The sequence below is a fragment of the Syngnathus acus genome, chromosome 6, assembly GCF_901709675.1.
Source record: "Syngnathus acus chromosome 6, fSynAcu1.2, whole genome shotgun sequence".
NCBI classification, from domain to species: domain Eukaryota; kingdom Metazoa; phylum Chordata; class Actinopteri; order Syngnathiformes; family Syngnathidae; genus Syngnathus; species Syngnathus acus.
Window position 1 is genome coordinate 6,407,389 of NC_051092.1, and position 25,890 is coordinate 6,433,278.

The following is a 25,890-nucleotide window of genomic DNA, read 5'->3' on the forward strand; positions in this document are numbered from 1 at the left end:
TGAATGTTATCATTTATTTTCCTTACCCTTTAGTTTATTTCAGGACAACCATAATTTTGACAAATTTAATGAGTACAGAAAGTGACCTCAACACGCACACGCACACACACACTCACGCTGAGTTTAAGTCCTTTCTATGTGTCAATGCTTCCCTCTAGTGGTTCACCAACATCGATTATAAAAAAAACAAAAGAATCAAATTCATGTAATTCATCTTTATTGTTTGAAGTCACCAAAACCTTTCTGAATAACTACATCCAACAGGATTCAATGTCAATGAGACATCAACACCAAAGTGACGCCATGGCGTAAGAGCAAAACTACTGTTCATCCATGTCCATCTTAAATAAACGCATCTCGCCACAATCCGTGTAAAGCACAAACATTGCACATGAACTCATTACAGCATATAGCATCAAATCTCTTTCCTAAAACGAATAATTGTGTAAAGACCACAAACACACTTTCTTTAATAATTAAATCAAATAAATGGACAAAGACATGGAAATGGTTGCTCTTCAACTTGTCATATAGAAAACACAGGGTGATTGAATGCAAACATTCCAAGGGTATTTTCTCCTTGGTTTATTTAGTTTAGTGTTACAATAAGGTGTTACTTTGAAATATTCAAAGCTCACTCATAACCCTCCAATAAACCTTTATCCTCATCTCGAAGTGTAAAAGTCATGCGCAGGCCTGCGTTGTAACTTAAACTTTGTTAATGTCCAATTTCAATTGGCAAATATTTTAATGTAACTACTTATTATCCGATGTGTTTGTGTGTGGTGCAAGTTGTAAAAGTTGGACAATTTATTGTTGAGATTTTGATTCATAATTTCAGATAATGGATGCTATGGTTGTACATTTAATATAGGTGACTTTCTGTACATAAAACAATTTCCTTTAGTAACGGAATGCTAAACATTAGCATTTTTGCATTGATTCTGCTAAGTGCTAATTGCATTTGAAGCTATTTAATACTGTAGGTTAATCTCTTCTGTTCTAGTTCTCTCTACTGGACATTCCTTGCCATGCCTTGCCATCCAATATACTCTCTTTTAGTGTATACTTTTGGTATTCGATGACAAAATATTGTACATATGGGCTGTTTTATTTCGACTTTGCGAAAAAACTATGGCTATTATCTCCTTTGGTGACTATCTGGCTGATTAGGAGCTCTGTGCTTTACAGAGTACTGAGGATTCGGTTCTCCTCAGAAATGGTAAGTCAGTATTTTGACTATGACATTCTTGTACAAGTGATTGTATTAAGATGACTTTGTACGGCTCTTTGCCTTATCGTGAGAAAATGCAGAGAGTAGACATTACAAGCCTTTTCTGCTGTATGCTGGTCAGAACTCCACTCCATTTTTTCATAATATACAGTGCTCCCTCGCTAATTTGTGGTTCAGTTATTGCACTCTATTGTGAATTTTCATTTATGAGCATAACGTCGTGTTATTGCAGTTTGACCTCACTATTTTGGCAGATTTTCTTGCTATTCTTTTACTTCTTTTTCAAGGGGAATTTTTTTTTTTACAAAAACCAAATCCATGAAAATTAGACAGCTTGTTGCCTATAATCAGCAAAAAAAAAGAGACCCTCAACTTTGTGGAAATTTACTTATTACAGGTGGGCTTGAAATCTATCACCCACGAAAAGTGAGGGAACACTGTAATAGTATATTATGTGGTCTTTAAGGTAGTGCTTAAGTAAACAATAGGATGAGATGTTGAAATGTGTTCATCCTTCACAAAGTCAAGGAGTTTCATTCAAAAAAATCCATCATAAACCCAGTGAACAAAACAAATCAAACAACGCCAAGAAAAGAATCTCTCCAACACTACTTGCATAAATCTCTTCAATAAATCATCTGCTATATACAAGGATACATTAAAATGATACATGTACAGCTTGTCCAGTACCAAAAGGTGACTTGAACAGCAGCACAACTTAGTGAAGGGACTGAATATCCAAGCCAAACAGTCTCCTCTTTCAGACAAAAATAAACAACAAAAAATCTGATGTCCTTCCACAGTAGATATCTTTGAAATAAATGCATTTTTCCCCCTCCCAAAACTTCTTGTATTTTGTCTTTTCAAAGCTGACCTCACACGGAAATGTTTTATCGATCAATCCTTGCAGTAGTAAAACAATTCTGAGTGAGATTTAAGTTTGCATCTATGTTTGTCTGGTTGATAATTCATTAGCAAATGACAGACAGAGAGCATTGTGGGTAATTCATGTTATCATTGTTCAGAGAAATGAAAGAGAATGAATATTTCAGTACAGAAATGCGGACCACAAAGCTGCCGTTGCTCTGTTTTACAGATTTTTTTTTTGCCTTGAAATACAGTGAGTGAATAAAAACTCGCATTACAATAATCAATGCACAAATGTAAAGACAAGAGCACATATCTAAAACCAAAAATTGACACAATCAAGACCTATTTTTTTTTCTGTTTTTCTTTTGATTTCTCTCACTTAAGTTTAAATACACAATAACCAGCGGCAGAAGGTTCACAAAGACATTTGGACTCAATTAAAAAAGAAAGAAAGAAACACAGTTTTATTCCAGCCAGGTTTTCTTGGCTGTATTGTGGACTTCAGAGTCAAGCCCTGGATGGTCCAGACGAGTGTGTCACTTCAGTGGATTAGACTGCTGGTCTTTGCCAGTCCACGACTGGACTGGTGATGGAGCAGCATGATTGTGCTGTGTCATGCTGGCCATGTGACGTCTGTTGTGAGAGGCACTGCTTTACGCCATTCACGCTCCATATATGTCGTAGTGTCAGGGAGGGAGTTTCCTGAACCGTGTTCACCACACAGGAGTCAAGCTATTTCAATAGTGACCCTTGGTGGGCCCTGTGAGGTCAGGAGCTCAGGGAGCACAGAAATATGGCAGCAGATCTGCGACCAGGTTTTGGGAAACATATGGAGCGAATCGGTTTTAGCAAAGGCTAGATGATAAAGGCCTTGAGGCTGCGGGTCCAGCAAGCAGAGCTTGGCAGATGAATAAAGGGACAAAGTGTGTGGGAGGATTTGAGTCCACTGGTGAAGAACAAATCCAGACAGGATCCAAAAAGAGAGAGCGGCCATATTTCCACCCAAACAGACACCTGCAACCCAGAAAGTGACAGTGTAAGTCATTATTCTTTATTTTCAATCAATCATTATTCTCATGACATATTGTAATCAGATTTTGGTGTAGGACAAAGACACATTCAAGTTAAACAACAAGAACTTAAGATTCACCTTCTACATGACTGTTTGCCCAACATGAAGCAGGTCAGTGTGATTATAATCTTTGTGTTTGTAGTGCCATAAATAATCTAAATGTTATGCCAATAATTACTACAACTCAACGAGAAATTGTTAGGTTAATGGAGATTATTTGGATAATAAAAAATAACTACACAAGTTAGTGATTATTTTTGTGTTATTTGCTGAGCCTAATTGCCAGTATAGTTGAACCTAATTAAAAAATCAATACAATCCACTCACTGATATATATTCATGAAAATGAAAATGGCACACTGGGATCACAAAACTAAACAGCTGTATAAGTAATTATGACTTGCCATAACATTTGAAGAATGACAATAACATTTAATGCGTGGTATAAAATTATGTTATGAAAAGAAACAAGTTCCTTATACTGTACAACCATTGGGGCTCATGTTTATGGAAATACAGCGATCCCTCATTTTTTTGTGGGAGATGTGTTCCAGATCACCAGGTGGTGAGTCCATCGGAAGGGGAAGCCATATTGTCTTTTCGGGCTCTGTCTGGTCCATTCCATGGGTGCAGGCCAGGCCACCAGGCGCTTGCCATGAAACCCCACCATCAGGCTCCAGAGGGATGCCACGGTGACCCGCGTCTGGGCAACGGCCAATATTTTTACTCGTCATTAGCTGTCTATGGCCGTGCTATGTTTGGTGCCTCAGCTCGGACCGGTTTGCCATGGGTAACCCTGCCAAGGGTATGAAGATCCAGACATCTTAGCTCCTAGCATATCTGGGACATCCAAACCCTTCCACCACAATAAGGTGACAGCACAGAGAAGGAGAATTCTTGACTATGATTTGACAATTATTCGATGTATTTGATAAGACAAAAAATATATATATTTATCAGATAATATAGTGTACAATGTAGTATATCAATTAGTCTAAATCTTGGTCTAAACTTAAAATTGTTTTATCTTGTTTTACCTAACAAGGTACTTTGAGTAAAGCTGCTGTGTAAATTAATTTAATCAAGTGAGTGTAGCAAGTCTGAGTTAGAGGACCTTTCTCGTGCAATCTATTTTAAGACCTTAAGAAAAGACTGATGAGACATTTACATAATGACAATATCAACCAGACAGGCACTTAATGGGAGCATATGGTTCCATCAAAAGCATCAACAAACAGGACATAAATAACCCTGAACTAACTCACGGTCACTCAGGAAACATGACAATGGTGACATGATCATACTCACAAAGCCACTGATTGTTTCCATATGGGGAGGGTAGTGAGGTTGGGGTGCTTCAGCAGATGGTTTCAAGGTGTCGTGAGCTCTGCTGGGGAGAAGTAGAAAAATTGGTTAATTCACTGCTCTCACAATGCTCCTTGCATCAAAAACACAACAAAATGTGTGTCTTACGGGTGGATCATTCCATTGGCGTGGAAGATCTTCCGGCTCAGGAGGGTAGGACATCCAGGATGGACTACGGTATGAAGATGGAGGCGACATGACAAAGTAGTCTGAGTAGCCTGGGTGGTTAGCTGATATAGCATACACTGCTGTTATTGGGTTTCCTGTGACAAAAAGACACTGCGTTTTATTCTGAAATAAAACCATTGTCACCATTCATGTATGTTTATCTGTCATTCTTAAGTACTAATTAATAATTAATTTTTAAGTCCATCCAAGAATTGAACATTTTTTCAACAATTTGGATGAAGGCAAATTATACAGTTATAGATAAATAAACGCACAATAAAATCCATTTGTTTTGGATGTCTAAAAAGGTATAATCAACAGCAGAGGAACAAGAACGTACATATTGTTCAGGTGGATGTTTTTGTCCTCCACCTGGTATTTTCTGACATTTGTAATTATTGTATTTCAAATGTGATGCAGTTAGCAAAATGACAGCATGTATTGTTTTTAAAATACTTGTTTTTCTTTTTCATACTTGTCTTACCTGAGTAGGTGCTGATGGACTGATCAACAGTAACAGCAGGGAAGGTGGCCCTAGATAGTGGCAGATAGGGGGCGCCATTGTGCTCGTGGTCCTGCAGATCTGAGGCCTCAGACACCCGAGGCTTCAGGCTCACATCGGGAGTCGAACTGGAAAGGAGATGTTTACTTGATTTATTGCTGTGAAGTATCTATTGTGTTAGTTATAGTGGTAAATACGTAAAATTGTGATATTGTCTTTTTTTTCCTTATTGTCATGACTTGCATTAAGCAGCACAATTAATGCATCCGTCCATCCATCTGTCCATCCATCTAAAGCTTGTCCTCATTAAAGTCTTTGCCAAGTGAAGCGTACTATGCATGCTAGACATAAGGCCATTAGCAGAACAATCCAATCTCATTCCATCTTAAAATTGCACACAAATTGTTAATAAATTGTGTAAATTGTAAATACTGCCGGCAACTTCATGGAGCAGCACAGTAGTCAAACGTTATTTCGAGTGATTTCCTTTCCTACCTGCCTTCCTGATCCTAGAGGAATTCATTGGTTTATGGAATGGTTACAATTGAGATTATGAGCTCCACATGGCCAATAAGTAATATTGAGCAAAAGGCGAGAGAGGTAACTGTATTTTTTCAGACATTTCACCTACAGCTTAAAAAATGTAAAAATGCTTCTGCATCGGTCTCTTAACCCCAAAAAGTAGAAACTATAAAGATAAATAATATGAAATCTTATTTTCTTCATCTTGTGCTTTTGACAACATAAGCAATATCTCTTTTTTTTCCACCAGATGGCAATCTGCACATTAAGCACTCCGAAACAGTGCTCATGTGCTCAGCAAGACAGCTTACACAGATACATTTCAATGATGAAACTGCTTCTCCGAATGATGCACACTCACATATGATGGAGCGAGGTGTCTGCAATGGTGGGGGCAGGGAGGAAACCAATTTGAATGATGCTGCTTAATATTCTGCACCTTTTTTCCACTCTGCTCTATACGATACTGTATCGCATATGTATACCGAGCAACCCTTATTTGCTTGAGTAAAGTAATACCGTCTCAGTGAAGGTCCTGGCGGCGGTCCTGGTCTTGAAGGGACCAGCGGTGGGGGAGACCCAATGCCCATATCGGGGAGCTGTGTGAACCGGAAACCCTGCATATGCAAAAATGTAACAGTGCAAATAGTCAGTCTCTCAATGTGCCCTCGATGCGATTGATTGACACCCAGTCTGGGATGTTATCTGCCTAATCCTACTAGGGATAGGCTCCAGATCACCTGAATGAGAGACAGTTTTGAAAATGGATTGATTATACTGTACGTTCTCACCGGTTTTGGCAGGCTACACTGATGCAAATCCTCATAGCCCAGGCTCCTTTGCCTGCTTCCACAGGGATGGTTCATGGTCCCAGGGGCACTCGTCACCCCATCACTATAGTGGCTGGAGTGGGATGGATTATAGGCGCTGCGAACGTGGTGGTGGTGATGGTGCCGCCTACTCGGAAAAGAGGGAAATGTTTTAATCTCCTGAGTTTCAACTTGCGCTCCAGTATACTAAATGTTAAATTTAAATTTCAAATACTTTGCTCTCTGCATATATTTACACAAAAAAGTTCAAATCCAGCCTGAAGCCAATTTCATATTTTCTCTTGGCTGGCAGTATACTGAAAAACTTCCAGACGTGCTACATGATTTGCATCACTATGGAGAACAAAAAACATTATGTAAAGCAAATGTACTTAGTAGGAGGGGAAGGTGGGTCATGATCCGGGGGAGCCAGGCTGAAGGCGTTGCCAAGCAACATATGCATCTGTGTGCGAACATCGTCAATGGATGGCTGAGAGCTGAGTGTGGAGGAGTCAGAGCCGCGGTGAGCTTTCACTCCCAGGCTACCATTTCCTGTGCCAGTAGAGCCACCTCCATATCCAAGAGAGCTCATAAGATGGTCAACATTGGTTTCTTCAAATGGCTCAGGTTCACCCTGCAAAGTGCAATGGGGGTGACGGGATCAGTATTCATGACACGCTAGATAAATGTTCTGCGTTCATTATGTCAGCCTCTAAAAAGCACCAGTCTTTTCAATTACAAAACTTTGATTAGTTTTTCCAGTTAGAAATTGTAAATCAAACCACATCAACCAGGAAAGGTCAGGTATGTGTGTAAGGTCACGCAACAGAAGAAGCAGATGAACCACAGAGTGAACTATGATGTTCATATATCACACACAGAGACCTAAATGCTCGCTGTTCTCCTTGGATAGCACTCAAATAGTGTGGCATATCCAAGTCTATGAACTCAGTCACACATCTGAACCCATGGATGGGCTGTAATCATATGCAGTCATTGACATTCAGCAAGGTCGCGCTGTTGCTATAGCCAAGAAGCAGCAGAAAATTATTTCAGTCACTCACTGCTGCTAGCCCCAATCTTTTTGATGTTCCTCTCTGGCTTCTGTTCTCTAGCTTCTGCCACATAACCTTTTAGGCATTTCTTTTTTTTTTTTACTTTTTCTTTCTTTATTCATTTGGTTCCGTTTTTCTCTCCAGGTTTATTCAAGTAATATGTGCTCAGAGAGTCACAGAGTCAGGGTGAGGTTTAAAGAAGGTTAGTTAGGAATAAAGTCAAAAATAGTCTGCTGTGAGAAGAATGTAATTTAGAGCAAAGTAGCTTTACTTCGCTGCCACCACCAGACTTTTCATCGTATCACATACTGTGTGTATGAGTCACTCATCGTCAGTGTGGTTTAAAGGTCAGACTTGAATCTCTATAAATGTACCTTGTAACACAAAGATTTTAAAATAGCGAGGCATTCAGGTGAAATTCAAGTGACTCACTGACATTTTTATACAATTAGGCCATTAATAAAACACCTAAATCACCTTTTATCTAAATAAAGTATGGACCTAGCTTCCGAGAATGACTCATGAGCTTTCTGCACACTCACATCGTAGCCGTTGTTGCGGATGCCTCTTCTGGCTCTCTCTCGAAGAACCAGAAGGTCCATTTCTGTCTCCACGGGGCTGGGGCTGCTCAGTGATTGCCTGCTCCAATAAGTGGGCTCCCTTGGGTGGGAGTACCTGACGGACGCGTGGAGGTGGGCAAATAAAGGTTAGGTGACTCGAAATGACAAAAAAAGTAAGAGCAAAAAGTAAAAGCAATTCAGAAGTGGAAATTACAACATTTTTCACAAGTTCATTCCAGATTGTACTGGTTATAGCCCTTCTAACGTTGACACATTTTTGTCAGCTAAACATTGTCCACGGAAATAATAATCTTGTAATTTAATACACAGAAAACTATATAATTATATATGACGTGTGTATCTGTTAAATACAGACGTTCAAAGATTGTGACAAACAGTAACTACCTCATGAATTATGACACTATTTTACACACAACCCAAACTCTGCGTTGCGTGCATAAAATAGTGATTGTTGGTTTGTTTGTTGGTTTGTGTGTTTGTTTGTGTGTTTGTTTGTCTCAAAAACAGATTGCAACGTGAGTAACATAAATCAACTACAGTCTGACGGTTGACGGACTGATGGAAATCTTGCCAGAATTCCACATTATTAGTTCTTCGCAAGACCTCATCCTTACCTCTTATGACATCCAGCAAAGGAGGCTCTCTTTTCCTCTGCTGTCATTGGTTCTTTGACACCGTTGTCATGGCGACTATGCCGGCTGTGACCATAGCCGTGGCTGCCACCCTCCGAAAGGGAGAACTCTCCGTAACCCTTCCTACGGCCTTTCTGGCGTAGTTTGTTTCTGTAGTGTTCAATGTCCGACTTTTGCTTCAACCCGCCATGATTGGCCTGTAGGGGATATGTTTGACTCTCAATAAACTAGTAATAATAGTGGCTTAAAGATGTAATTTATAAAACAAAATGTGCCCCAAACATGACATTTTGCACAAATATATTCAAATCATGTAGAAATTAACTATAGTATATAAATATAGCTAGTGTAATGCTAATAAAATGAGAGCAAAGGAGTCATCAGTGTCACTTGCTGTAGATAAGTGTAGGTGCGATGGCGAATGTGAGGCTGAAGATTGAAAGATGATAGACTGGATGAGAGACTCATGACAGAAAGAAATTTAAGTGGAAGCAGAGTGTTTGCTGCAATAACAACTCAATTTGTCAGGAGTGCAAGGCATCCTGGCGAAGAGATGTGATGATGTTAAAGTTCAGGAGAGTACATAATGAAATCTTTTACCAAAATTCGATGGCAATTTCACACACATAAGAGCAGGCTTGAAATATGGGCCAGATTGGTTCTAAATGTTCAAGTTTTTTTTAGGACAGTGGATTTATGTACGTGTCACATACCCATTTCCACAGTGTACATGTGGGTACAACAATATATCAAAGTGTGTCTTTGGGAATTTACAGATATTGGACAAGAAGACCTCAATCACGATCTCAGTCTTGCTGTTCATTCATCGCTAAAATGTTCGATGGGGTTGAGGTCAGGGTTGTTGTGAATATTTGTGCATGTAGACTCACCTCGCCATTCAGGATCACAGAGTCTTGGCTGTGAGAGGAGGATGAGGGGTAGGAGTAATTTGGCTGAGCTGTCATGGGTTTGATGGTGATGAGCCGTAGAGAGCCTGTATGATCATCGTATGGGTCTGTGGAGGAGGAAGGATGAAGGTTAGCTGTCCCTTAAGGCATCTCTGATGTTACAGTCAGAAAGACAGAAAATGTTGCCATATTTTTAAACGCATCAATTTGTCTGTGTTTAATAATAGTTATGGCAGAGCATTAAAAATAATCATGTATGTTCGAAGTCTGCTTTATGCACACACTTGGCCAACTTCAAATAAAAAAAAAATAATAATAATTATTGTTCTGGCTTGGAATGACCAAAGAACAACTTCATTGCGCAATCAGCCCAACTTCTCATTTTGAACATTTGAAATGTTTGTACTGAGAAAATATACGATATTTGGTTTTAAATATATATAAAAATGTATATAAAACTTGTAAATGGTATATGCTTTTCTGATTTGTGCTTTCAAAAAAATCAATTAAATGACTGATCACGAGAAACTGATTCTGAGAATTTTGAGATAGACATTATCTTTTGTTACCATATAAAACAAATGTCAACATTTTGAATTTGTCAAATGTGCAATGTTGAAAATAAATTACTATTCATACACAGACTTAATATTAACAGAATTATCTTTTAATCCCAATAAAATATTTGTACATCCGAGTAGATCTGACCATTTAAATTCAAATATCCCAACACGCTGTTCCAGTGAACCGAGTCCACCATTTCACGTTATTTACACTTTTTGGTATGCCAACGCACCACCCTTTCAAAATGTCATTGACTGGTGCGCATCATTAATAATCGTACTATTTGTGCAGTGGCCGTGGGATTGATTCCCACACGGTGACTGCTTGTCACTAATGTGAGTGTGAAAAGCTGTCTGTCTCTATCTGCACTGTTATTGATTAACTAAGCCTGGGTAGAGTCTTCCTTTCATCCACAATCCGCTGGGACAGTTTGTAGCTTTTCCACAACCCTGAACAGAATAACTTAATAGCTGGATGGATGAAAGCGATGTGATGTCTAGCTGAGGTCAGTCTAGTCTTCACCATCCTAGATGACAATTCACAGTATACGGAACCATATGTTGTAAAATCTTTGACGTCATGGGCTTCGCAGCATTAACGCTAAAGTTCATGTGCATGTTATTGCAGGCATCAGCAGATGGACAACGTTGTAGTTTACTCGAACTCGGATGACTCATTGCCTGACATCATCGGGCAGACGGCTTCATTGTAGGGCTAAAACAGTCTGCCATCAACTCAACCTCAAACCCACACAACCACAATTCATCTTGGCTGCAACGCTACCATGCATTTATTATTTGTAGCTCCTCTTGCGCCTTACTTCAGTGACGACTGAGGTTAGGAAAGGTGAGCAGAAGAAATTGTGAATCAGAACATCCACACAACTTGAACATATTGTGGAGTCTCATTTTCAAGTTTTTTGATGAACTAGGAGTACAAGGTGTAGAGTTCATCCAGCAAGATTGCTACATAATATTAGTTGGCTTGCACTGCAACAATGCTCTTGCTGTGCTCAGATTTTATTGTGACTTTATCTATCACTTCATTTTTGACAGCAATGTGTTTTGTTCTCTAATACCCCTCACCCCATTTCCAACCCGACTGTATCGTGACTTCTGACCATCCCAGCCTCTATGAGAAAATGAGACAGTTACTCATCCTCTACTCTCCTCTGTATTCATTCATTTGTTTGTGTAAACACAATAAATCACTGTGAAAACCAGAAGTGTCGAGGCATAAGTGATGAAAAACAAAAGTGACTAGGAAAGGCCCAAACGTAACCTATTTGCCAGTCAAAATATTTTTCCTCCACATTGGCAGCTCCACACATCCGTGTACAACAAAGAATAACCTGACTATATTGCTTTGTTATCGCGTGAATGCAATTAGTTTCATAAGCTTTGACAGTGACAATTAAATGCTTCATCTCATTAAATCATAATTTGCCATTGAAGGCAGTTATTTGCATTCTCTGTCCAGATTTTTAAAGTAATGGTTGAAAATTAATTCCACCACATCAGCCGGCCAACTGGACATTTGCCCACTTTGCCCGATGGCCACTCAAGCCCTGCCTGTAGGGCCGCATTATGGAATTAGACAACAGAATTGTATTATTACAGATAAAGTAATAAGGTCTCCTTTGATATTACTGTCAGTGTGTGTCATCACCGGCAAGCTGGATGATTCAGCATCAGACTGAGTCACTGTATGCATAATTTTCTTTTGATCATATTCACTGCAGGAATTATCCTTTGGGCGAAATGTCATCGAATGAAGTGTAACAAATGTGTGGCATGAGATGGGTCAGTGTACCCAGTGATTACTATATACTTTAATTAGCAACCTACTGCCTTTGGCAGAAATACTGGAGCTAAAGACTTCCTCACCATCTGTCTCTTTTTTAGCTTAATCTCCTTCATTTACTCATCAGCTTTCCACATCTCTCTTTCTTTTTCTCACCATTGGCACTCCTTTTGTGCAGATCCTCCTTGCCATTCTTGCAACTGCCGCCAGTGGCTGTCTTTCGGGCCGAGGAGCACTTGCTGGTGTTCAGCTTCCCGGAGCTGTTACTCGACATTGAACCATCCTCGCTTGGCAACCGCCTGTAGTATCCATGGTAACAGAGAGGGTTGCGGAAGGCAGGGGAGGAGAGGGTTTTAGAGTCTCAGCATGTACAGTACACAAACAAGGCACATAATGATGGAAACACATTAGGAAAATGAGCATTATATCTCCTTTAAAATATTTGAATAGTTTAATGGACTAGTCGTTATAAAACGTTATCAATATTCAGCATTAATTATGCAAACCTAATCGACAGAGTCCAAACAGCAGAAAGTACAGGGCAAAAGCTATAAGAACAATTAATTTCACCAACAAGTTTTACTAGTCGGGTTACAGCCTTTTAATTATCCTTTTACGCAGAATTGTTTTTATGGCGTTATTTTGAAGGGAAACAATGAAACAATTATTGAAAAGCTAAAAGCAAACAAATAAAAAAGGCCCAAAGTACAGATGGTAATGTTTAAAAAAAAGATTCACAATGCTGAAAAACTACGTACAAAAACATTTGAATATTATTACAGGGATTAAAAAGATTTAGAGAATATAGGATTTTTCTTCTGACATTTTTATTACTAGGAAAAAGTTGGTTGCATGAAAATGCAATATTGATATGTATGTCCGTCTGTCTGTCCATCCTCGGTATGTACAGGCAGTACACAAATTATGAAGAAGCCTATGTACTACTGTACTGTAAGTCAAAAATAGACTAAAATAGGATTTGTTTATGTTCTTTTCCCTTAGAGATACCTGGCATGTGAACCGTGTACATGCCCCAAAACACATACACGCACTCAAGCATGCACGCAGGCACACACGGACTCAAGCACGCACACACTCAAGCACCGCACGCACACACACACACACACACACACACACACACACACACACACACACACACACACACACACACACACACACACACACACACACACACAGCCTTGAGCCATGTAAGCCACAGTGGGTACACAATGTGCCAGACCCATCTCATCTACAGGTGGTGTGACGTGCACATATTCTGTAGATCAGATATCAGCGGACATCAGTGCCACAGGCGAGGCTAACATTTTGAGAAATGCACACAAACACACACTGTGGTCTGTGTTGCGGTCGATACAAGTGGAGTTACATTTTCAGTCACATGGTCAAAGGCAGCTGAAAGTGTGAAAGAAAAAATATACATGCGTGGTCCATGCAAAATTTTCTTGGAGAATACTGGACAACATAGCAACTGAATCAATCCTCATTTGTCTGTAAGGTTTATCCTTCCTTTTTATGTGCCTCATACAAACTAATGGAGAATTCTCACCCTGTCTTAATAGTAGTAATAAAATAAAATAAAATAAAATCACCCTCAATGACATAAATGCAAATTAGATTCCAAAAGCTTTGGCACATACATGCAAATGATAATGTACAATCCTCTGTTGTTTTCCACGTTATCAATTTCTCATTATCAAGCGACAGGTAAACAACCTCACTCTGACTTCAGAGTTGTCGCTTGCTGTCATTGCAGTAATCGTTGCCTCAATCTTTTCACGAGCAAATTTGGTGCCCGACCTCAAGGTAATGCATATGCACAACAATTGAGTATCCATTGCAAATGAGCAGATGCATCTCCTTGCGCAAACCTGCGGCCCCCTATGGCGAAGGAAACGCAGTGTGCCTGTTCTGCGTTTAGAGAGGGACGAGCCTTTTTCAGCACATGTCTGCAGTTGCCAATTGACCCAGAAACAGCTAACATTAAATCCACAACAGCGTGACGTTTTTGCTAGAGTATCTGAACTAACTTAGCATTTTAAATATGCATGTCCTTATGTCAGTCACATTGACCCAAATGATGTTCTTAGCATGTCCGGTGCCTCGTGTTCCTAATCCAACCTGTCATGTGCATCAATTAATCTGCCATGTCTAGTTCCTGCTCCCAATCTCCACTGTGATTATACTGTGAGAATGTTAGACTGTGTGAATATCGAATATAGTTGGGTTCTCCCTGTACCCTGCAGCTAGACAAAAAAAGAAAGCCATCTACAGATTGTGGATAATATTGTTTTATCATGAAAAACATACTGGATCTTCTATGTTCCTCCATCAAATTTAATGTGGCTGTAAGTAATTTCCATTTATAAAGAAGTCCCCAAATATCATCTTGATGATGTATCATACCATTCTGACTGCAGCATTTGCTTGAGGATTTGTAATTGCCTCTCTATATAGATGGTGAAAACTGTTTTCCCGACATGGTTTGGTAAAGCTGATTATGCCAGCCTTTTATACGGTCATCACTGTTCCACTCCCTTCATGGTGAAAGTCAGGGTTATAAATATACATGTGTTTTTTGTCCTCAAGGGGTAAAGCACGACTAATCTCACCCCGATGCATTTTCGTTTAGTGGTGTGTAAATATGAGACTGATTTGTGTGCATGTTCCTCAATTTGCATTTTTGTAAGGAGGCAAAAATGCATCTCATTTGTGGCTTCCTTTTGGAAAGAGCAATAGTAAAACAGGAACATGTAGCAAAGTTTTATCTTGCATTCCCTTAAGACGTTAACCCGCTGAGGAGCGAATGTTTGCGAAGGTATCGAATGATGTGTTTTTGTCAGGGCTCGTTCAAGGTCGCAAACCTTCTCCCAATATTCTCTCGATGGTTGCCTGTCAATTTTGTGCATTCATACATAGTGCATTTCAGATTTAATTTAACACATCACAAACATTTATTACATCAATTTTCACGACTGCTATTTATTTATCTATCTATCTATCTATCTATCTATCTATCTATCTATCTATCTATCTATCTATCTATCTATCTATCTATCTATCTATCTATCTATCTATCTATCTATCTATCTATCTATCTATCTATCTGTTTGTTTGTTCCTGTCTCCAATTTCAATTAGATTCAAATCTTCAATTATCTAATCATGATATGCTTTTAGTATGTGAGAGGAAGCCAAAGTATCCATGCCAGCACAGATTGAACGCCACAAAAGAGCCCAAGGTAATTTTGTCAACCAACCTACACTCTGCTGCACTCTGTGTAGACAGTATTATAAAATTATAAAGTGTGGTAGTCTGTATAGTAAAAGAACATTTAAGTTACATGCAGACTCTTTGTAATATTTAGGCACACAGTCTGTAATTCTCTTCGGGGGGGTGCATACACCAATTCATAACACGCCTTAAATACAAAAATACAGATACAATCCACACACAGGCTCAATGGGTTATTTGGTTATGCAGTTAAAGGAGACAAAAGGGGGACGACAGGTGGTGCTCAAGCCTTAAAACAATCTGAGCTTCTCTTTGCCAAACTGTAAATGGAAAAACTTTATGGAGAACACACACAAAGACACTGTCGCAGTAACCACCTCAGAAAAGCTAATCATCTGACAACATTTAGATCCAGTACATGCATGTTTTCTGTTGTCTAAGTATCTGCAGACAGCCTCTTGTTAACACTTGACTTATTTTTAAATCACATCAATCTCTCTGATTTAGCTCAGCATACTGGAGGATTTGCCCAGTCTTAACAAACACTGATGTCTGTTTCTGCTGAAAGGTTCTGGCGTCAGTAATTCTGTTGTTCGAACACAATAGCAGCTGTTTTCGCATAGCACGTCAAGCTGAGAACAGTGTGTGTATCGTAGGACAGTTGTTTACTTACCCTCCTTTGTGTATGTCAGCAGATGGTGGCCTCTTGTTGGCAGTGCCGTCCTGGTACACCTTCTTATCCAGTGACATTGACAGCGGGGCATCTCGCACAGGCAGTCCCAGAACCAAAGTGTCCTTATTTAAAGAGATGGTCTCATCACCAGTGCGACCCATGTGCTTCTTGGCATAATCAAAGCCCTGAACAGGCTGACAAAAGAAAAGAAAAAAAAAACCAAGAATTAAACACAACCTTTTAAACCATCTCAAAATGAATATTAGCATGGTGACGTACTAATTTCTTTTTTTCCGGGTCATAAAGCAAACAGAAAGACAACAAAGCCAACATGCTGTGCAACAACAGCTCAACAACAGCTTTGCACCCTAAACTGATTCATGTTTTGATGGGCAAAAGCATGACAAATCACAAGCATACAGCAGATCAATGTCCTGTAAATTAGTGTTTCACACTAATGCATGTATAAGGTAGTTAGATAGCAGCAAACTATCCAATGACCTTTTGTCATTACTCGCAAACGTGTTGGTTGACCTTGGTTGTAATTTCATGGATAAGATGTAATGAGAAGTTTGGTCCATTTTTCAATGTTTTTTGGATGAGTTCTACTACTGGCTTGAAAAACCAAGTATGCTGGTGTATGATTTTCTTGTTATTCAGATTTCATTTGAATTATTACTAAAAGACTCAAATCATGCATCTCAAGCTTTCTTATCTGTCCCAACATGCACTTATTTGCAAACGCTCAGGAACTATGCAGAAATGTGACATTTCTTCAAGAGCAGAGAGCACTCTACTCCATCCCTTGAGAGTTCACTCTCGCTCAAAAACTCTCTTGGGCATGACAAAAGGTCAAGCAAGGAGAAATAAAATAGATGTCACTGAACAGATCCAAGGTTTGTGGTGAAATTTAAGCATTTGGAAGTGCTTCACAGAGTTTGCTTCACTTGTATGTAAAATCTGTCAAATCATAAATTGGCCGATGCACCAATGGCTTATCTGTGGCTTTTGGGACTGGCTCACAAGGCTCACCCTCCATGGATATACTGTATTAAAAAAAAAACAAAAAAAAACAGACTCTTATGGACTAATGAATTCTGGTGTTTTTAGGACACCGAGGTGCCCCTGGGCAATTCATCGAGCCCCCTATTTGCTCCGGTGCGTAACTCCTGCATGCACTTCTCTGTTTGTGTAATTGTTTGTTCAATGTAAAGTAGATTTAAATAAAACGACTGCACTTCTGATTAGGCACAGCAGTATCTGTAGAGCACTGCGATTTTAAGCAAAAACAATCTTGTAACCTACATTACTGGGTTAAGAAATGCTCCAACAAAGAAAAGCTACTATTTCAAACTGGAGTCGAACTAATTGCAAAAAAAGTGAGGTAATCTGACAAAATGCATACCTAAGTAGAACCTCAAAGTAAAGCATAATTTCCATGACAGAAAAGGGCAATTGGATGGACCTTCTGTTCCCAAATGGCATGGCAGACATAATAAAATACTAGAAACAGCATGATGCTTTACAAACTTAGCACACTGGAAGTCAAGAATGAGTGCATCAAGAGAACAAAGAGGAGAACACAGATTTTCCTAAAACCTCTAATGCGCAGACACGTTCTTTGCACTGCTGCATTTCTCTGCCCTTACAGCACAGAGAAAAGAAAAGGACCATCAGATCATTTTTATGTTGCACAACAAAGCAGACGAATCCCAGATTTTTTTTTTTGCCTTCCTTTTCTATTTCGAGCGACTCTAAAATGGGCTGCCTAATGTATTTGATGATGCATACTAAATCCTGAGAGCATGTGAGGTTAGGCAGTGTGGGCATCAGGCTGACAGCATTGTTAATAATTCATCCGTAATACACACCACTGTGCCATAAGCCAGCCTTAAAACACGTGGCTGAGTGTCAGGGAAATTGATACACACTCATGTAGACACATGCACACATTGATGAGAGCACTCACAACGGCATGAATATACAGTTACGGTTTGAGTGTTTGCACTCGACTAGCTTAAGTGTTGTGTGATGACTTTTGTGTGTGAAAAATACATGGAGATTGCAGACATGGGGTCTCTTGCTGTTCGATCTTTGAGTGTTTATGAAACAAACGAGCAGTGTGCAAAAAAGGAGGGAGAAGTGTGAAGTTAAATGTGTCCTATCAAGAATTGTTTCCATTAACATACAACATATTAAATGCATAAACACTATTTTCTTTTCTTAAGAAATGAAAAATAAAATTGGATAATAATAAGCAGGTTCAACACATTTTAGTTATCCAGTAAAACAGTTGCTTTAAACTGACAAACATGATGAATGAATGAAAAATTACTTAAATTAACTAATTAAAATCAGACAGTTTTTGTTCAGTAGAATTATTCATTGATTCATGGATTCATTTTCCAAACTGCTTAGCCTCACGAGGATCGGGGGCGTGCTGGAGCCTATCCCAGTTGTCTTTGGGCAGTAGCTGGGGTTCACCCTAAACTGGTCTCCAGTCAATTGCAGGCCACATATAGACGAATAACCATGTATGTTTTTGGAATTTGGGAGGAAAGAAAATCACCCACGAAAACCCGTGCAGGCCACGTTAGAACATTCAAAATCCACAAAGGAAGGCCGAAGCCGGAATCAAACCCTGCGCCACTGAACTGTAAGGCGGCAATTCTAACCAGTGCACCATTGTGTTGCCCAGTAGAATTATAAAAATCAAATGAAAATAAAAACAACAACATCCTTACAGGCAAGCAATTTCTGAGACTTCTACATCTGGTAACGGCCCATTCGTTACATTTTAGTTCCTGACTTTCTTGCTAGTCTTGTGATTTCATTGTGCCCTGCATAGAAGACAAACAGCGCCAGATGCATTTTAAATATGCATTTTGGAAAATTCCACTATCATCAAGTTTCACTTTTAATTAACACAGTTAATTAATACAGTGAATTTATGATATTTCCTATCCAATACACTACAAATTGGAGATCAACCAGCATCTCAGAATAGATTGCGGTCAACCTCATTGATTCCACTCTATTTTAAGATGCAGTGAAATATAGTAAAAAAATAAAATTAAAAAAATTATACATTAGTATGACATGCTTTTGCACGGCCAACCTATTAAGCACTGAATACTGGCAATGATGTATACATCACTGAGTGAACGATTCGCACAGTAAAAGCTGTCATGCATTACACAGGATATGGATTGGTGGAAAAATATAATGGATGATCATAACCTTGAAGAAGACATCTGACATTTCATGCTGTGTTTTCCACTGAAAGGTCTGTCTCTTTTAGTCACGGTGTGCGCTTTTCTAAATTAACTTTACCTCCTTGTTTTTGAACACCTACTGGACCAGGCAAGAGAAAAGATGGGCCAGCATTTCTGAAAGGCTTTATATGAAATGACGGAGATACTGACCACACAGAGTCAGCACTGCTGCATGTCATGTTCTTGCATTCCTTACTTGCACTTATCTTCAAGCCTAATTTAAACTCAGATAGCAGCTTGATGAGATGCAGCAGATGAGCTATTCCCCCGGCAACTATATTGATTTAAGTTTAGCACGAGCAGGACCGAGAGCTGAAGCGCTCTGCAAAGTTACATGCAGTAAACACGTGGTCACACACTCTTCCTGTGACAAGCTGCTGTGTCAAATAACAAACTTTAATAATAATAACTGTGTTGTCCCATATTTTGTTGGTCCCTTTGATATCCCCATGACAACTTCCTTTCTGAAACCTCCACAGCTGCTCACCGCAAAAGAACATTTGACATGCCATGTAGTATTCGGAGTGGTAAATTAGCTGCTTAATCATTGTGTATGTATAATATGGATACAAATATATGCCATAGTGACCTTCAGCTACAATTGGTCGACTGATGTATACATGCTTGTGAGCACACCACACTACTTTCATTACAATGAAACGTAATTAAGGGTCAATGACAAATGTAAAACGTACAATTCAGACAGGCAGCAGCCGCATAGATATCAAATCATAGAGTCTTTACTGCCGTGGGGACAACTCTGATGCCCCAATTATAAAATTGCACATGTGACTTGTATCATAGCTGCATGTCTGATGTTTGTATCAACTCAATCCGCATCAAAATCGCTAAAGATTTGCGTCATAATGAATGGAGCCAAACACTAGCTATTGTGTATCTCTGGCTTTGGCAACTAGCTCCCAAGAAAAAGAACCATTCAAGATAATCCATCCAGCATTTGCCGCCAGGACTATTTATCACTATGAGGCATATGCAATAAACACATTCATTTTCTGATTCACCTTGTTATACCATGAAAAATATTAGTACTAGCCTGTTTCAATGATGAAGGAAGTGATGATTTCCCACGGTGAATTTTTTTCTGTGAAAAGATTATTACTCGTGCAAATAATCTGAATTTTTAATCAGCTGTCGGTATTTAATTTTAATTTGCCACTAGCTCTTCCTGTACCAAATATCTGTGTGAAATGTTGATTTAATTTGAGCATGCAAGCTCCAGATCGAGAATGAACGATTAATACATCCTAAAATAAATTGCTATATTGCTCTGCAATGTATTGTAAAACACAAAAGGAGTTATTTTAGTAAATGAGCAATTGGGAATACTTTTACTTTAGAAATAACAATGCACTGACTTATGTAGGCCCACTAACTAGAATGATGTGAACGGTTAACTCTAATGATGCTCTGCGTGTGTGTGCGTGCGTGCGGCCGTTATCCTAGCCACCAAGTTCAACTTTTAGTGTAAATATTGACAGTCTTGACATTTTGATGCACTTGTCAATGTTACGCATGACAGTTTATTGCTTCCAATTTGTATTTGCCCCAATGGACAAAAGCGATATTACACTTCTGTGTGAGTGGAGTGACAGACTGAGGAAGAAAAAGACACACCAATCTACCGTATTCCTTACTCATACTGCAAATCATGCCAGCCTTGTCTCAGATTTCACTTTGAGTGATGAGGGTAAGAAATACTGACATCATTACTATATTAGCTTGCATCATTTTTACAACAACTACTAACCTCTCTACCTGTAACTTTGTAAGCTTTTATCTTCAACCTGCAGAAACTGTCATCCCTTCTGGGGCTGCTTAATTTATAATGAGTAATTAAATGGACCTTCTAGGAAAAAGTCTTGAATCAGGGGCATTAGCTGAAGCCAAGGTAGAATAAAACAACTGTGTTGAAAGGAACGGAAGAAGCGAAAGGGCTAATAGGTGCAAATCAGTCTGGGCTGGTGACACAAATTTGCATCATTATTTAGAGCCTTGTTATTAAGCTTCCATTTAGTTGTTCATGTTTATGAGCATCGGTAAAAAATGGCTGGCTGCAGTCAGAACTAACCCCATTAGGCTACTTTTACAGATTCTGTGTTTAACCCAGCCTGTTGCCTCTAACCCGATAACTTTAAATCTTAAGGAACAAATTTACAGCCCTATTACAGTCACTTTCACATTTCTTCACGGCCACTTAACATTGTCGCACGTCCTGGTGATCTGTCATGGTCAGTGAGGGGGATGGACCAAGCCATGATGAAACAGCAGCCACATGCACGATTTCACCCAGAAGCAACAAAAGCAGCCCAACATAGCAGTACACTAATCATTCATTCATTCATCTTCCATTCCGCTTATCCTCACGAGGGTCGCGGGCAGTACACCAATCAAATGACCAAAACATTCACTCAGCCAGACAGTGTTCAACTAATCCTAAATCTCAGACAGTACCTGGTGGTGGTAACTTCCCTCTCGTCGATATGAGGTCTGAACAGCAAAAAGTTGAAAGGAAAAGGTCAGGAAGAGATTAAAAAAAAAATTACGACAGAATAAAACGGAAAATACAAGGTCAGGTGAAAGGGATGAAGGATAAACTTGAGTAGACCTGTTTTCTTTTGTTTGTCTTGGTTTTGTTTTTGGCAGATTCTTGACTTTGTTGTCAATTAAATAAATACTGTATCTGCTGATGTGGTGACATCCTTTGCCATGAGCTCAGTATGTCAACGGGCACATATGGAAGATGTATTTTTTTAATTGCTACAAATAATTGTTACAAATAATTTAATCCGTTTCTGGGGTGCCTGGCTACCCACCAAGTTTGGAATTTAAGGGGAAGTAAACCACCAAAACCTCTTCACAATAGTATTTTATGTGCAGAATAAAACTTAAGCAGCAAAATGCACTTTTGGCCATGGAATGTTCTCAAGATGAGCCCTTTGGCACTATGATGTCATTTCAGTCGACAGCAAGTGGCAAAATGGCTGCCACTGCAATGGGTAGAAATGTAGGGATGCTTCTTAATTCCTTTTCTACAAACTCCATTTTAATCATAATGCAGTGCTTGGACTGGTGGGGCTGCATTGAAATATTATCTTAACAAATGTTTTTGTGTTGACTTCCCCTTTAAACAACCATGTAAATCCTGATTTTTTTTAATACTCTGAATCATACTGGATTGTGATTTAGTAAAGCTATTTCACATAGCACCCCCCCCCCCCCCCCTCCTCCCACACACACACACACACACACACACACTACCACCACCACAAAACTTATCTCCGCCCAATGGCTGAAGATCTGCCATTTTAAACAGATGCGCCATTTTCAACAGAAGCACAATCATGTCAAAGTTAACATTAGTTTCTGACACCCGGCACATGCTTGACTATTTGAACCAAACCCAAAAATTTCAACCAGAGTCGATGTGAGGTGTGCTGCCATTCTTCACCCTTTGTGCATTTTGATGAAAGAATCTCACCTACCTTTAATTTAGGCTTGTGAATTGTTTTATATTGTGAAAAACAATCATACACTTCTGTTTTTAAAAAAGTATCCAGCCATCTGTATTCATCCATCGACTCAGCCATTCATCCATATGTAGCTATCCGTATTTTTATGTGGTGGAAACGTTAACTTTTGTGTAAGTGTCAATATTGTGTCAGTTCCACCTTAAAAACAGTTTAGGCAGTCGTGCATTGGACTTCACATAGAAAAAAACAATATAGCCAAGTCAAACCAGTCAATAAAATCTATACAATCCATTTCCGTACATTTGAAATAAAGGATTTTTATTTAACCTCAAATGAACATGTTTGATTGCTATGATTTTAAAGGGCGAATATAACCCAAAGGTTCCCTTGCAGTGCAGTGATCCTTGCTCTTCTCCTCTCTGCTCATTAGTCTTTGCAACATGCATGATTAGCACCGACCAAGGGCTATTGGGCAGCGAGAAAAATAAATGAGCCAAGACCCACACAGATGGGATTCAGTTTTCCTGTCCTGAAGGGACAACTTAACACAATCACTTCTCGGTGTGACGTGTCACAAATCCGGGTTATGCAATATTTATAAATTGGGTACTGAAGCATGTTACAGCAGTGATGATAAAACATTTTCGATGATTATGAACCACCCCCAGAGTAGCTTCATCATTTTTAGGAAAAAAGGGAGCAATATGGAAATAACAGCTGGCATATGAAGATGAGCCTGACTTACCTTGGAGCGGCTTTTGAAGGTCCTGAAGGCCCCAGCTTTAAAGATGACCCTGTTTCTCTTACACAGAATGAAGACCACCATTCCGATTACCACCATCAGCAAGAACAGAGGTGTGAGGACAGCCATGAGCCACAAGTTGCTCTGCGGCATCTTCACCACGGCTGCACACAAAATAGAAGCCATCATTAGGGTTTGAAACTGGACTAACGTCAAACAGGAAAGGCAGCACCAGCAATTAGCTATTCAACTGATGACCAAGAAGAGTTTAGAGCACTTGCGGTATGCTTTTTACCCAAGTGAAAGTGAACTATCCGTGGCTGAGGGTTCTGGAGTTGAATCTTGCCTAGGATATTTCAAGTTGGCCGTGTTTATTCCAAGTACTGCATCACAGTCCAAAAACATGCACGGTAGATTAATTGGAAAATGGTCCAAAGCTTTGTGCACCACTCACCCAAGTCTTCACTGAGTATAACAATGTTGTGTAAATAAGTGTTTGTATGTTCTTGAAAAGTATTAGTAGTCCAATTAAAATACCTGGTATTACCTGGGCAAAGTATAAAGCTGAAGTATTTTGCGGAACGTCAGATGTCCGAATACAGATGCTTATCAGGACTTTGTGAAAGCAGTGTGAATGAGGCAAATGACATTCCTCACAAAGAGAAGGGCAGATTGTTCGTAAGGCTCCAGTTAGCTAATTATAGATTCTCGGAAAGTGAGGGGGAGAAAATAGGTGTGAGGGAACATGAAGTGCTCTTCAGATGCTTCAGTATGAACAACATTCAGCAAACGTGAACAACACAATTTCCCCTAAAAGCAAATCAAAAGCAACTTGAACAACTGCTGAAACTGTTGAGTTGTGATGCAAATGAGCCAAACAACATACTTTTGTTAGCTGGTAACATTTTCAGATGAGAAGTGCCTCAGAAGTGAGTACCAAAAAAAAAAAAAAACAAGTGCAGTCTGTGCTTTTTGAATATCGAGGCAATGTTTTACTTCAGAACAACCCGATAAAAAAAACATACAAGACGTTACACAATGCGGAGCTCTCAATGTTTATAATAACAGTGGATGTCCAAATTTTAACAGCATAAAATACAGCAATTCAAAAAAACGTACTTCTATTCATTAGTGCAACTGTTGAATACTACCATTTTAGTAACTTTATTTCCTTAGTACTACTCAAAACTATCAACAAATTCCAACACCCATGCACAGCATAGCATTAATTTTTCTGTGCCTGATGAATTGTTAAAACCGTCAAAACTTGCAATTAATTGTTCCCCAAACACTGTTGTCAGTCAGTATTGTTAGCTTTTAACACCGCCTTAAAAATCATATACACCGTAGAAGCTTTTGCCTCTATTGCTTTGAAACATGTCAAATATGGATGTTGATCATTTTAACTGTTACTCATGTGTGTATTTGGTGAACTAGCTTCATTGCACTAACTTTGAAAAGTCCTTCCTCATAAACAGTACATACTCAGTCCAAGGTCAAACATCCTTCAAAGCAATGAAGCTCCCGGCCTTATAATCAACAACAAAATGGTGTTCAGATTTAATTGCGGTTGGCACACTCTCCATTCAATTCCGTGCCATAGAGCCATCTTTCTGATTCTGTTATGAGTGTGCCCTTTCATTGAACCCTCTTTACTTCCAATACACACTGTGCCAATGCACATAGTTAGGGCAGGCTCAAGTTTGTCCTTAATCATTTCTGAGTTCCTCCTCCCTCCTCTCCATCTGTTTATGCTCATGTTATATTAATGTACAGTATGGTCCTAACACTGCTGTTGTTTTGTGTTTTCTACCAAACGACCCAAAATCCTGCCACTGGCTTCAAGTTAGAGACATTCTTCATTTGATGAACATTTGAGCAGAACTCATGTATTTCCTCTTATTTCAGCCTCTCAAATGTGAATAAGTATTGATTTGCTTTGTCCTCTGTGAAAGCAGACAAATTCCCTTTGCGTTTTTCAGTAAAACATGACATTCATAGACATGAGCTTTTACTTAACAGCTTGACATTTCTGTCTTTTTTCTGATGATTCAATTCAAACACCACACAGAACCCAATTGGAAATTTGAAATACTCTGAAGCCCACGGAATAATAAACGCATGAGACGAGGGTTGATTATTTTTAAATATACGGTATAGCTTTCACAACCAAAATTAGAGTATATGATCATTAGGATGTTAATAAGTCCAATTCAAATGTTTTAAACTTTCATGTAAATGTGAATTTATCCATTAGCAAAACCTTAATAATAATTACAGGACAAACATAGAACATAAATCAATCATCCATCACAGCCTTATGATTCCTAGATAAGAAGTACATACAAAGCACAAGTGCTTTTTGCACTATA

At 39.1% G+C, this 25,890-nt stretch overlaps 1 protein-coding gene across 3 annotated transcripts in view; it reads right to left on the minus strand.

Annotated features, from left to right (window-relative positions):
* Positions 1–200: 200 nt before the first annotated feature.
* Positions 201–25,890, minus strand: part of kiaa1549la (KIAA1549-like a) — a 62,826-nt gene continuing 37,136 nt past the window's right edge. The window contains exons 11-24 of one of the 3 annotated variants that reach the window (XM_037254545.1): positions 23,522–23,682; positions 21,758–21,793; positions 16,011–16,204; positions 12,242–12,384; positions 9,701–9,825; positions 8,793–9,007; positions 8,140–8,272; positions 6,935–7,176; positions 6,525–6,690; positions 6,253–6,350; positions 5,194–5,339; positions 4,650–4,804; positions 4,485–4,563; positions 201–3,118 (exon numbers count right to left, since the gene is read on the minus strand). In XM_037254545.1, coding sequence (XP_037110440.1) covers positions 4,534–4,563; positions 4,650–4,804; positions 5,194–5,339; positions 6,253–6,350; positions 6,525–6,690; positions 6,935–7,176; positions 8,140–8,272; positions 8,793–9,007; positions 9,701–9,825; positions 12,242–12,384; positions 16,011–16,204; positions 21,758–21,793; positions 23,522–23,682 — 1,844 coding nt within the window. In that variant the 3' untranslated portion in view covers positions 201–3,118; positions 4,485–4,533. Of the gene's footprint in view, positions 3,119–4,484; positions 4,567–4,649; positions 4,805–5,193; positions 5,340–6,252; positions 6,351–6,524; positions 6,691–6,934; positions 7,177–8,139; positions 8,273–8,792; positions 9,008–9,700; positions 9,826–12,241; positions 12,385–16,010; positions 16,205–21,757; positions 21,794–23,521; positions 23,683–25,890 lie in introns of all 3 variants that reach the window. The other 2 variants (XM_037254544.1, XM_037254547.1) reach the window with 2 other exon arrangements.